Source organism: Pipistrellus hanaki, assembly GCF_964339955.1.
Source record: "Pipistrellus hanaki genome assembly, chromosome: 10".
In the NCBI taxonomy this organism is placed as follows: Eukaryota; Metazoa; Chordata; class Mammalia; order Chiroptera; family Vespertilionidae; genus Pipistrellus; species Pipistrellus hanaki.
In genome coordinates, this window is record NC_140512.1 from 41,122,507 (window position 1) to 41,136,987 (window position 14,481).

Below are 14,481 nucleotides of genomic sequence, written 5' to 3' on the forward strand. Positions count from 1 at the left end.
TCCTGGCATTTGGTAGACCTCGCGACCACTTTGAAAATGTGACAGTTTGGTGGTACTTGTTGTCTGCCTGATCCTGTTTCATGTGAAGCCTTTCTGTTGAAAAGCATTTATGTTGGGCCGCACTCACTTACCTGAAGAGGAAATCAGATTGAAGGCGAGAGCAAACCCTGCATTTGAAAGGGAAAATATGTCCATTTCCCAAGGCCAGGTCTGGAAATGTGATGCATTGTAATCCTTCTTTAGAGCATTTGGCATATCACAAGAATTGTCACTGCACCTACAGGCTAATGATGTGTACTCTTTGTCTACAGTAGGGCTTTAACATGGCTGTAAGTCCTACTACTGAATACATGAAGATAATTTGATTTTTTTAAATATAATTTTTTTTTTTTTTTTTTTTTTTTTTTTTTACCGAGAGGGAGAGGAGAGAGATAGAGAGCTAGAAACATCGATGAGAGACAGACACCAACCAGCTGCCTCCTGCACATCCCACACCAGGGATGTGCCTGCAACTAAGGTACATGCCCTTGACCGGAATCGAACCTGGGACCTTTCAGTCTGCAGACCGACGCTCTATCCACTGAGCCAAAACGGTTTAGGCTATAATTTGATTTCTTAGTCAAGTATTACATGTCACTTATGAGAATTGAATCTACGCTGAGATTTGCTGTGATTTGGCCTGCTAATACTATCTGATCAGTGGAAAGCTCTCTTATATGTAGCTGGTGTTCGGTTAATGTTGAATAATTTTGGACTTACTGATATTTCATGAGTCCTCCATCTTTTCACACGTAAAATTAAATAAGGAATATCTGCAATTGTGCAGATAAATGTCCTCCCTGCTCATCTGAATATTTGGAGAAAATTAATTTTGAAACAAAGAGAACAGTTTTTGAAAAATGGGAATGAAATAAAATGATAGTTCACCATTTTACATGACTAAACCTAAAGATTTAAAAAAAAAAATGGACATTTGATAAAACCACAAGACATTTGATAGAATTTGAATTGTTTTAATTAAAAAAGGTCCCATCAAATACATTTAAATTTATGATGTCTGGATAGTTTTATTTATTTCAACCAGGATGATGATCAAAAGGAACTAATTTATGTGTGGGCTTATTAATTCAAACTATTGAATTTCACTGAAAAATATAACTGAAATTTATCTCAAAATGGAAAGGTTCGGAGTGGGCCAGGGTCGCACACCTAGGACATGAGGCCATCATGTATCAAAAGAGATTTTTATTTCAGGCATCTGGGTGCAGGTGGGCTGAGCCCGCCGAAGGCATCAGTGGAGACTGAGGGGAGAGAGAGGTTTTTATTGGTCCTTGCTGGCTGTAAACCGTTCTGCTGCTGTCAGGGTCCGTCCTTGGCCACACCTGATGCCAGGTGGCTAGTGGTTACCTAGGCTATGCGGTGTTCAAGGCTGCAAGCTTTCTGCAAGACGCCTGCTAAGCACAATAAGTTTTCTCTGCCCGTTTTATTCTCTTCAACCCTTTAAAAAACCCAATCTTTAATTCCCATGTAATCTAGTTAAGGAAGAATACTACTTTATAAAATAGTTTTCTCTAATTTGTCCCATTTAAAATGGGACAAAAATATGATTTAGTAGCAGTAATGTTAAACATTTTCCCTGCGCTTACTTACATTTTGTTGTCTCTGTCCTGACGGAACGTGAAGGTTTCTGAATGCCATTGAAGCTGCTCTGGCCTTCGGAGATGTCATCTTAATTGAAAACCTTGAGGAAACGGTAGATCCAGTCCTTGACCCGCTGCTTGGCAGGAACACGACTAGAAAAGGGAAGTAAGTACTGCTGAGTGTTTAACACACATTCTGTGTTACAGACGAGATTGGGCGCGTTCAGGGTGGTATGGCCGTAGACTACATTTTGTGTTACAAATGAGTTTGATCATCAGCCTCATAACTATGTCTTAGCCTCATAACTAGGCATAGTCTGTTGGATTCTTCTTAGTGATGTTTTTGACTTTTCATTCCATGGAACCTACATTCCAAGACCACAGCCACCTCAGTATGATCCAGACTGTCAGACCATGTGTCTGCTGGATCATATTCATGCTGTCCAGTTCCTGACTTACAAACAGGAACTGCATTACCACAAGTCTGCGAACAGTTGCTCCTTTATTAAGTTATACAAATGTTTCTCAAACTTCAGTACTTTGCAAAACTGCCTTTGTCACCAGAACTGCAAATCACTTATATCCTTATTTACTTAATATTTTTCTTTAAATATTAAGAAATTTTTAAATTTATATTTAAAATTTATATTTAATTTATATAAAATTTATATTTAAAATTTATATTTAAAATCCACTCACTATTTTTTTTAACGTTAGCCTAATTGCAAATAATAGCATCCACAAAATTATGGGTTTACTGTACTAGTTCTACTTTTTTCTAATATACTTAAAATATAACCATTAAAAAAAAAGAATTCATTAATGGATACCTAAAAATCATCCCCAACATTTCACAGAAATGGACTACCAAAAAGTGGGAAAAGCCCTACTTTGGTTTGGCTCAGTGAATAGAGCATCGGCCTGCACACTGAAGAATCCTGGGTTCGATTCCCATCAAGGGCATGTGCCTGGGTTGCAGGCTCCTCCCCAGGCCGGCCCTGGTCAGGAAACAGCATGCTGGAGGCCACCTCTCACATCAATATTTCTCTGTCTTTCCCTCTCTCTTCCACTCTCTAAAAATCAGTGGAAAAATATCCTTGCGTGAGGATTAAAAAAATATATTCAAAAAGTGGGAATACCCCCATGTGAAGTTCTAAATGCTGCCATTCCCCCCTGGGCCACCCCACTCTTCCCAGGACAATGACTATTTCCAAGGACTCACCAGGTCTTTTCTATAAGCCTGTGAAAGGTCAGAGGTTGCAGTTACATCTCCAAGGCCTGCATGGCCTCAGGGGATGTCAGGAGGTCATGGCATCCCAAAGGCTCTTTGTGCCTTTCACTCAAGAACCAACATCCACTAGACTTCACTGCATCTCTCTCTCTCTCTCTCTCTCTCTCTCTCTCTCTCTCTCTCTCTCTCTCTCTCTCTCCCCCTCCCTCCCTCCCTCCCTCCCTCCTTCTCTCTCCTCCTCTCCCCTTTACAGAGGAGTAATTTCAGAAATTCCCCTACCCCCTTCTTCTTTGATGCCCATTCTCTCAAAGGTATGTGTCTCCTTTTTCATCACTAGATTATTCCTGTCAATTTTAAGTGGAAATTGGCCTGCTTAAAGGTGACTAACTTCTATTTTTTAAATAGACTCTAACCAATGAGTATAGAATATATTATACATCTCACCAAGTAAATCCATTTGCAGTGACTGACAACTTATAATTGTTTAATAAACCAGAATTTATCCAGACTTACATTTAGGACAGTCTAATAAGCCACTTAACAAACTGCAACTCTAACATAAATATAATTGCAGCTGTGTCTGATGTGTTAAAAATATAGTGTAATAGCTTGAATGTCACTAAAGTGAAATCCTTGTTATTAAGGTTCTGACTCTGTTATGAAGACCTAAAATTTTTTGTCAGTAAGATACATACTCTCCAGCTTTAACTTGGACTTCCAGTAACACAATTTAGGTGTAAGAAAGTTGGTGACAATCCCCCTCTCTCTCTCTTTCTGAATATGCATAATCTTTTAGGCTTTATAGAGCTGATCATGTCATTCCAGCATTTTTAAAAGGTTAAAAGAATTTAAAATGATATGAAAGAATATAAAAAACTCTGTTTATTGTATGCAGTTATTACCGTTAACAGTCCTACTAAACTCTTAAGTGTGGGAACAACCACTTGTATGAGGGTAAGTTTCAAATCTGTAGCTTCAGTTTTTTCTACTTCCCTCTTCCATGAAGATGTTTTTAGAGTATCTTTATCCAGAGAATCTGAGTGCTAATGATGCTTACATGTTCTACCAGCCACTGAATAAGCCTCTCCGAGCATGGCTATATAAACCATTAGGTATAAACCATGATGAGGTATAGATCCTGCCCTTAAAGAAGCTACATTTCCCCAGGGAAAGATAGACCTATCTATACTAATAAAAGGGTAATATGCTAATTAGACCAGATAGACCGGACATAAATATAATTGCAGAGAGAAAGGGTGGGGGCATGAGGCAGAGTGGTTAGAAACAATCAGGACAGCTGGGGAGAGTGGTTAGGGGCGATCAGGCAGGCAGACAGGTGAGCCTTTAGGAGCCAGTGGTCTCAGATTCCAAAAGGGATGTCTGACTGCCAGTTTAGGCCTGATCAGGCCTAAAGCAGCAATCAGACATTTCCCGAGGAGTCCCGTATTGGAGAGGGTTTAGGCTGGGTTGAGGGGACCCCGAACTCCCCCATGCAAGAATTTCATGCACTGTACCTCTAGTAAACAATAAAAGGAATACAGAGCCATTGGTGAGATGATTGCATGGCAGAGAGTTGTCTGTTCTATAGTAGAGATTTGGAAAGGCCACATTGCTTTCGAAAGTATTTACACTGATTCCTGTGCTCATCTGTAGTGAATAAGAGTTGTGAAGTCTTTCAGAGAACTGAGGTAGGGACTTTTCACCCTTCTGCTGTTTTTTATAATACAAAAAGAAATCGTATTTAGTACCACTAGCCACTTTTTCCCAGGAGAAACTATTCCTACATTCTATTTTTTCCCACCTCTTATTTTTGGATGGGAAAAAAAATTTGAGGACACTCAAAAATTTTAGACTACTTTTTTTATAAAAGCTTCAAAAGTACTTTGGAATAAAGTTTGATATTTAATGATTGTATCCTTTTTATCTGACAAGAAATATGCTTAAACAAAACAAATGCTCTCTTGACTTCTCAATTAACTTTTTAGAAAAGAGACATCCTCACAGGTGTTACCCAGTGATTAGAACATCAGCCTGTGCACCCAAGGGTTGCTGGTTCAATTCCCAGTCAAGGGCAAGTACCTGGGTCACAGCTCTGACCCTTGGCTCCAGTAGGTCCAGGCATGTGCGAGGTGCAACCGATCATGTGCCTGTCTCACATCTATGTTTCTCTCTCTAAAAATTAATGGGAAAAATATCCTCAGGTGAGGATTAACAAAAGAAACAGAGAGAGAGAGATAGAGAGATTTTATAAAATATTCACACATATGCAAGCTAGAAAGAGGTTTGGAAAAATAAGATTGGTAGAAATAGGAATTCTTTTTCTTTCTTTTAATGAAACAAAAACTGGGAGAAAACGATGAATAATATAATTAATAGGAAAAGGTTGAAGTGCTTTGTTTGATAACAGAGCTAGAAACTCATTTGCAATGTTAAAAAAAGAACAGAAAAAAATGGATTTATCTAGATCACATACCATATGAATCTACATGTTTGTAAATTTTCTAATAGGTGTTCCTTTTGTGATTTCCAACAGTGGACACTTGATTCCCCCCCCCCCCCCATGTTTCCCTTTGCATTATAAAGACAGAATAGTAGTGGAAACAAGAAAAAGAGGGGGAGACAAACCCTGGGGATTGAAAGCTGGCGTATTACCCAGAATATCTTTATTGCTTCTTATTCCACAAATGCAGGTGGAATAATACTGTTATACTCCTGAGAGAAGGCACCTCAGAAAACTCCCGGCTATTAATAGTGTTTTTATTTATCTTAGTTCTGTGTGTGTTTGTTTGTTTGTTTGTTTGTTTTTGAGGGGTGGGATTTTGAAAAAACTAATGTTAGTTTATTCTTCCTAATAATGAATGTCTGAGAAGATGCTTGTGATAGATATAGCATAGCCCAAAAGTTGAAGTTCATTAATAATTGGAATGTTGTGGAGTATGAAGTAATGAATACTAATTACTCCTTTCATGTCTGACAGCTCCCTGTGGACCAATACATCAGCCCCGACTTTAATTTGGTTCTAGTAATGGTTTCATCAATAGCACATTAAACCTGTGTTTGGGAAGATATACAGTTGAACCTGACCCACATAGTAGATGCCGCTGTCATAATGGCCACAGGCTGACAACAGCTGGGTAATTACAAATAATTAAATCCACCAAACTCCAGACAATCCTAATTTTAAGTAAAATATATCTTATGGTAGCAATCGACAGAAAACATATCTGGGAAGATTTATCAACATGTACTTTTTTCCAAAGCAAATTTACTGGCTTCCATATTAGAGAAGTTGCTGATGTGTGAAGCATCTTCATAAAATTATATCTCTGTAATCTTTCAGATCTCCCAAACATTATTAAAGAGAATTTATAAACTTTAATTTTAGCGGGAGTCACCTTATTGCAACATACATTTTGATTGGAAAATGCATATATGTTTCTGAGCATATAAATATTTTTAAAGGCATTTTGTACATTATTCTATATTTATTTTTACATAATTATTTTTTAGTAATAGTGTTTAAGAAGTATTCCCTAGGAAGAAATTCAAAACTAACTAGTAGAAATATTAACCCTTTGCACTCCGAACCATTCTGGACATTGGCTACCAGCTACTCGACGCTACTTTGCAGCGGAAACGTGCGTTGAATTAACTCAATTTTCCGTAATCACTAATAAACTGCAATGTCCCCCCTGAGAGGGGACATCCGAGTGATATGCTAGACAGAGGGGACAGCGGAGTGCAAAGGGTTAACTGTGTGGCATAAATTTCTATTTTTATAGAAGTAATATCATGAAAGGGAGAATAGTATTTTATGGATATTTATTTCATAATGACTAGGTTTCCTGAAAATTGTGCTGAAACTAATACAAGGAAGTCTCTTAGTTTCAGGTTTTCAGTTGATTAAATGATAAGTTGCTGCCTTTGGAGTTGATGCCATACGATTGTATTATAATAGACAGTGGTCCAGTGCACCAAATTCACGCACAGGTCCAGTCCCTAGCGACTGCCAGCTGCCTGCTGGGGCCTACTTTGCACCCACCTTGGCCTGGTGCCGCCTGCCCACTCACCTGCCCCCCCCCCCCCAACCCCATCCCACTGCAGTCCCACTCTCATCGGGACCCATCTGGGCCAGCAGCACTCCACTGCTGTCCACTGCCAGTGCTGCATTGCTGACTCCCACCATATTCCACTTTGCCCCCTGGTGGTCAGCGCATGTCTAACTCCCACTCTTGGGGACAATTTGCATATTAGTCTTTTATTATATAGAATTATAGATCTGTTTGAATGAGTCTTTGGTGGGAGTGAAGACAGAATCATGTTCAATTCTAACCCACACTGTAATAGAATATCTCTCTTGAGCTGGAAGCTTATGGTTTCAAGTAAACTCTGAAGTGATACAGTTCTCTCATGTCCCTGTGGGTAAGAATATTTTTATTTTCAAGTTCAATTCATGCCTTCATAGGAGAGAATCCAGCATTCTAGGCTTCTCCCAATTTCTAAATTCAAAATAAAGTTCAATTGCAGAAAATACCAACAACCTTTTCTGTTCCTAAGTTCAAGATTTTTTTTTTATATTGTAATACTCGGGGTCTATGGTTAGTGCATTCACACACTGACAGTTTTCTTGCTAATGTTGTTTTTATCTGAAAGTATCAATAAAAACAAAATAGGGCCAAAGATTCAGAACCATAGATCCTCTACTTCAAAAAAAGCAAAATTTTTTAAAAGGGCAAACAAATATAAATAGAACCAGAATTTATTTTCCATGCTACATTATAATATTTAAATGTGGATGTAGTGAAATGTAATACATATGTTTTATATACTTTATACGTCTCAAAAAGGAAACATCTGATTTTCTTTTTTTTCCCTGTTCAGTGGTACCTAGACTCTTGCAACATTAATCTTTTTTTTTTCTTTTTTTTTAAATTCTAATTGAAGTTTGCGTCTGTCTTAGAAGGATGTGTTGGTTATGTTCAGTGTATGAAGCAGCAAGACGGTGACCTCATGTCTGTTCAGGACTTTTCTTTCTTATTTTCCTTGGAAGTCTTGCCAGCTGTGTGGCTTTCAGCAGAAACCAGGTTGGACCAAGTGGAACAGCCCCTCCTGCCCAGGTTGCTAAGTAACACCTCTGCCCAGGTTGCTAGGTAACACCTCCCTCTGCCTGCTCTCCACCTGATCCTTTTGGCTGCTCTCAGCCGGAGCTGTTGGAGCTTGCAAGTCTCACCCAGAAGCTTTTAATTTTAAACAGCGGGGCATGCAGGAAGGCTTTTAGGTGTCCGCTGAAAAGTTGTTTTTCCTTCTCCTAAGTGTTTCTTTCTTTCCAACTAGTGGGACTTTATTATTTATTTATCTTAAGACCCAGCTGCTATCTCTTTACTCTGACAGAATAGCTCTGATGAGGCCCGGAGAATGGAATTCCTCATATTCAGAGAATTTGTTAGCTGTCTGCATTGTCCATCTTAGAGACACTCTCTTAGGAAATTTCTCTCCAAACAGACAGCATTGGAAGAAAGGTTTTGCAAATCTCTTCTTTAAAAGGTTCTCTGTGCAGCTCCTTCTTAGTAAAAACTTTGGTCTGCCACAGGTGCCAAGTCCTCATTCTAATGGAAGATGTTGCTTTTCCATGTTTGCTGTCAGATGGCGATGAAAAATGATGGTGTTTGCTCAGGTTCTGGTCACTAACAGCATCTATGTAGGTCTTTATGATCCAAGACTGATGGCATTTTCCAAGTAGCTACCCTGAATCTCAGGGACAGCTCTAACAAAAGTAAGAGACACTTCCTTAGTTTCCAGATGATAATCTCAATTTTAGACAATCGTCTTGGATAGACTGGGACAGTACCTCCTCTCTTTCTGCGCAGAGATTCTGGCTCTCAGGTAAATCCGAACACTGGGAGAGATGTATCCCAGGCTTATCAGAGAAATGGCTGTGAACATTCACCAGTAAATCACTTGCAAGTGCTTTTCATGTCATTTGCCTATCAGTCCTTCTTAACAATAGTGACCTTTCATGACTTGAGGAAATTAGGAATCTTTTCATCCCATGACACCTTTGGGCTGGATTTTGAATAAACTTTTGAAAGAATGTTGAAATTCCCAGTATACCTGATTTTTATGCAAACCTGACATGGAAAACTGAATTTACAGTTAATCTGTAGATGATTGTCTTTATGACACAACATTTCAGTGAAGGAGGGAGCATTTTGGCGTACTTAAAATACTGCATCTTCTTTTCCTGAGAGCCAGGAGTTAGAAAACTTTTATGTAAGTTGTGCTTTATTTTTATCACTTTATAAATTAGGTAATTCATTTTATGCAAGTATCTACCAGAAGTCATAGCTCTTGGATTGGGGCTGGGCACCTTGATAATCAGTACTATTCTCCTTCAGAAACAAGGACAGAATTCCTACCCAAAGATCAGCAGGCATGTTCTCTGAGCTGTGTCTTTAATTTTGTGTGTGTGTGTGTGTGTGTGTGTCTATTAGCCATTGATTGCTATGAATCCATCATATTCTCTCAGTACCCTCTTGTGACTGATGGTCAGACAGGTCAGCAGAGGTTAGGGTTACAAGCTGTCATCATCCAGCATAGCAAATGAACCTTCAGTCTGATGCTGTGAAATGAGCTTTATACCAGGAGTCCAGTCCTGGGTTCTAATCCCCACTCTGCTTTTAAGTTCTCTGACCTTGGACAAGTCATAAACTCACTGGGTTCATAAAAAGGAATTAGCTGAATGATCACTAGGGGATCTTCTTGCCTTAAAATGACAACTCTGGTAGGTGAAACAATGTTTTTTACTCACTCTATCCTATCCAATTAAGGCATCGTGTTTGTACTGGGAAGACACACATTTCAGGTTGTGTTCGTATAATTAGTCTCTCACCTCTAAGCCAGCAATTCTTGGCCAATGAGAAGCGAGGAAGGAGATCATCACTTGGAGAAATGTATGGACATCCAATAGGAGCAACTCCCCAGCAGATTCAGAGATTCCTGTCTCTTCTCTCCCACCACCCTCCACCTCCTCCAAACACACACACACACACACACACACACACACACACACACACACACACATCTCTCTCTCTCTCTCTCTTTCTCTCTCTCTCTCTCTCTCTCTCCTCTCTCTCTCTCATACAGTGTCCTATTCCTGGAAGACATAGGGCTGGAAAGTAGGTTAAGAACTACTCATTGAAGAAAGTAACCACACTTCTCCATTGTATGCTGCTCTCCATGCCTTGCTGTTACTTCTCACTGAAGAGTTAAGCTCAGGAGCTCACAGCTGCCTTCTGTGGTGTGGCAGTCATGACCTCTGGATTCCTGTCTTTCACAGAAACAGCACAGGGATGTTGGCTTTTCTCACTCCTCTGGTTAACTCATTCATCGTCCAGATCCTTCAAGTCCTGAGAGAGCATTAGCCATCCATTTAATTTTCCCAGTTAGGAGATTAACCAAAAATTAACCCAGCAACAGTGATAAAACCCACCTAGTCATTTTGTAGTGCTTGCCTTTCGTAGATCATGAACACCCCAGTTGAGGATAATTTACTATCCCTGGGAAATCTAAGCTTAATGAAGAAGGTTTCAGAGCAAAATGTAAAACCAATTTTACAGGCAGACATCCTTATCTCTTCCATCAGCTCAGCAGAGTCCCCCCAACTAACTCTCCTCACAGAGAAAACCCAGCAGATAGATTTCTGGTTCCCAAATTATGAATGCTTCATGGCGTATCTATAGACACGCAAGTGGGATTTGGAGAGCCCTGGAGTCCCCTCAGAGCCGCCTTATGGAGCTGTTCCATTGAGTACATATTTAACCAGTTAATGGCTTTGTCTCCTGCAAAATTGTCCAGCCCCATAATCCATGTTGGCCAGTCTAATGTGATTTGTGGTGTATGTTTTCTCAAAAGCCTAGGGAAGGGAAGCGCAGTTGTGTGTAGTGGCTGATGGGGAAAAAAAATTGTAGCTTGGTGTTCCCAGGAAATCCTTGGAGATCAGCTGCTATTGCCTTGAGAGGAGATTACGCTAATGCCACTACCTGGTGTGACCCTCTAGAGTGGCAAATGGCAACCAGCCTGTGCTGATAAGGCCTGTGAGCTAAGAATGACTTGCTGTTGTTGTTTATCTTTGACTTTTTTTTTCAACTTTTTAAAAAATTATAGTCGACATACAATACTATATTAGTTTTAGGTGTGCAACATAGTCATTAGACACATGTATAACTTATGAAGAGCTAACAATTGTTTTAAAGGGTTGTCAATATTAAAGAGTATGTGGCAGAGACTCTCTGGCCCCTTACAGACCCTGTTCTCCAATCCCTGCCCAAGAGGGATTTCTCCCCTAAGGCCTGAACTCCTATGACTTTTAGAAATGTTAGTTGCCTTGCTGGAGGTTTGTTGTTGTTTTGCTTTGTTTTTTTAATATATTTTATTGATTTTTTACAGAAAGGAAGAGAGAGGGACAGAGAGTTAGAAGCATTGATGATGAGAGAGAACAGAAACATCGATCGGCTGCCTCCTACACACCCCACTGGGGATGTGCCTGCAACCAAGGCACATGCCCCTGACTGGAATCGAACCTGGGACCCCTGAGTTTGCAGGCCGACACTCTATCCACTGAGCCAAACCAGTCAGGGCCTGGAGGCTTGTTTTGATTCTCTCATATATATATATATATATATATATATATATATATATATATATATATATACACACCCTCCACACAAATCTCAAAATTCCTTTGATTTCTTACTGCAGTTCCTAATTCTGCCACAAGCTATCCTTTTACAACAATAATGAAAATTCTAGACTTTATTTATTCAGTGCACTTCATTTAAACTTAAATGTTTATTTGGGGGGATTTTTTGGGCCTCTATTTTTTAAATTGAATTTATTGGGGTGACACTGGTTAATAAAATTATATAGGCTTCAGGTATACCCTTCTGTAGCATCATCTGTACATTGTATTGTGTGTTCACCATCTCAGGTCAAGTCTCCTTCCATCACCATTTATTCCCCATTTACCTCCTACCTCCTCCCACTCCCTTTCCCTCTGTAAACACCACACTGGTGTCTGTGACCATGAGGGTTTTTTTTGTTTGTTTCTTTTTATTTTTTTTCCCCTTCACCTTTTTCACCCAGACCAGTGTAAAAATGTTTAAATTCTCTTTTCATCTGGGGATATGGATTAGTGATTAAAACAGGAAGTTTATGAAATATGAACTCAAACCCAGTGAAAATTCATGAGCAAAGGAGGGGACATTCAACACAAAATCATGAATGGTAGTGTCAGACCTGGCATTTCTGAGACACTTGGCAAGGGAGGAATGAATTGAAACTGAGATGGAGCCGTAATCAGAAAAGCACAAGCTGTGCATGGAGGTTGGTTGAGAGTGTGTGTTCTTCCTGTGGCGATGTAAATGAGTATCCGCCTTGATATTGCTTGTAAGTGTGAGAGTCCCAGGCAGTAACAACACAAACTCTCACTCTGAAAATCTCCTTTAGAAGCCACTGATGCAAATCTTGGCATCTAGGCCAACAGTTGCTGGTGCCAACAAAGGAAGATTTTCTCAAAGCTTGACTTGTGAGATCTATTTTGGAAAACCTTGGAAAGGGAAACTCAAGTAATGGGAGAAATTGGATGATGTCCCCAATGTAGATATGGTTGCAAATGTCTTCAGTCAAAAACAAGGTGAACTAAAAATGTGTTCTTCTCAAATAAGACCATCCTGTGAGACAGCTCAATATGCTCAAAAGTGAAGCAACAGCCTCTGAGAAACGATGCTTAGCAGACTGATAAAATCTGAAAAACTACAGTTAGCATGGTTGATTTCCTAACAGACCAAGAAAGGCCAAATGTTAGTGGTTGACCTCTTGATAGGTTGTTCTCTTTTTTTCTTTTTTCTTTTTTTGGCAGTATCATTACTAAGGTATAATTCATATATATCCAATATGTCACTTAAAGTGAACAACTCCTTGGTTCTTACTATATTCACAGCATTGGGCAGCCATTACCAAGTCAGTTTTAGAATTGAAATTCCTAAGCAATCAAACCTACTTTGATTTGCCTATTTGATTTGCCTATTCTAATTATTTCCTATTAATAGAATCATATAATATGTGGTCTTCTGTGATTGGCTTCTTTCACTTGACAATGTTTTCAAGGTTCATCCATGTGGTAGCATATATCAATACTTTCTTTTTTATGGTTGAATAATATTCTATTGTTTAGATATACCACATTTTATTTATCTATCAGACATTTAGGTTGTTTCTACCCTTTGGCAATGTATTACGAATAATGCTGCTGTACACATTTGTGTACAAATTCTATGTGGACATACGTTTTCCATTTTTTTTTGATTCTCCATCTAGGAGCAGAATGGCTGAGCTAAATGATAACTCTATGTTTAAAATTCTGAGAAACTGCCCATACTGTTTTCCAAAGTGGTTACCCCATTTTACATTCCCACCTGCAGTTTATGAGGGTTCTCATTTCATCCCAGCACTTGCTATTGCCTGTGGTTTTTGGCTGTAGCTATCTGGTAGGTATGACGTGGTACCTCCCTGTGGCTTTGATTTGCGTTTTCTAGATGATTAATGATGGTGAGCATCTTTTTGGGTGTTTATTGACCATTTGTCTGTTTTCTTTGGAAAAATATCCATTCAGATCCTTTGCCTATCTTTTAATTGGGAAGACCTTTGATCTGTCCCCTTGAAGGTGTTTTAAACATATTTATTAGCCAAGTAAATAAAAGGACCCACAGGGGAATGGAGCCAGGTGACCAGGTCCTTACAATTCCCAGCATCTGAGAACGGCAAAAACCAGGCCCTCCCTCGGGGAGAGGCGGCATTCATTCCGTGTTTTGTTCACAGTCACAGCAGCCACCTCCATCCAGGTCGGGCTCCACGGAGAGCCCCGTTCCAAGGCTGCGGGGTGTCATGGCAACGGATGTGCAAGTGCAGCCAGGCTGCAGGGAAGGCGGGAACCCAGAGCACGTCCCTTGGCTCTGCTCCTCCATCTGCGTATCGCTTCCTTCTCCTCCTCTGGGAAGCCAGGGGTGTCTTTCTGTGCCACTCGGCTCACCAGAAGGACAGGCGGACTTCCACACAATCTTTTAGGTTCCAGTTCCAACTCTCCCCTCTCTCTGTCCCAAACGCCAGCCCCAGGATAGGGCACTGTGATTGGAAGAGCGTGGACGAAGTGCCAGCCCCTGGTGCCCCTGGCCAGGGCAGCAGGCACACACAACGGAAGCCTGGCTGCCAGAGCCCAGGCCTGTGCGAGATGGAGCAGGAGGAGGGGGAGCCATCCGGCACGGGGGCCTCTTCAACTTTGTCCTGGACCCAGTGCCCAAGTACTGGAAAGTGATTTGAAGTATACATGCATGTTTACTGTATGTAAATTTTAAATATACATACACCTGTACACAGATGTGGACAAACGCATGCATACTCATTTTACCCTTAAAGAATAACGATGTGTATTATAAGGTGAGTCACAGTGATTATAATAATAGAAGCTCACCTTTTTGTTGGTTTAGGTCCTTTATGTGATTTAGTGTATGTACAGTGGTGCCTCGCATAACGAACGCCTCGCACAGCAAACTTTGG

General features: G+C 40.1%; 1 protein-coding gene across 2 annotated transcripts in view; it reads left to right on the top strand.

Moving 5' to 3' along the window:
* DNAH11 (dynein axonemal heavy chain 11) overlaps positions 1 to 14,481 on the top strand; it is a 197,197-nt gene that overhangs the window by 146,128 nt on the left and 36,588 nt on the right. For both annotated transcript variants that reach the window (XM_084896194.1, XM_084896193.1), the window contains exon 63: positions 1,684 to 1,806. In XM_084896194.1, coding sequence (XP_084752320.1) covers positions 1,684 to 1,806 — 123 coding nt within the window. The remainder of the gene's footprint in view (positions 1 to 1,683; positions 1,807 to 14,481) is intronic.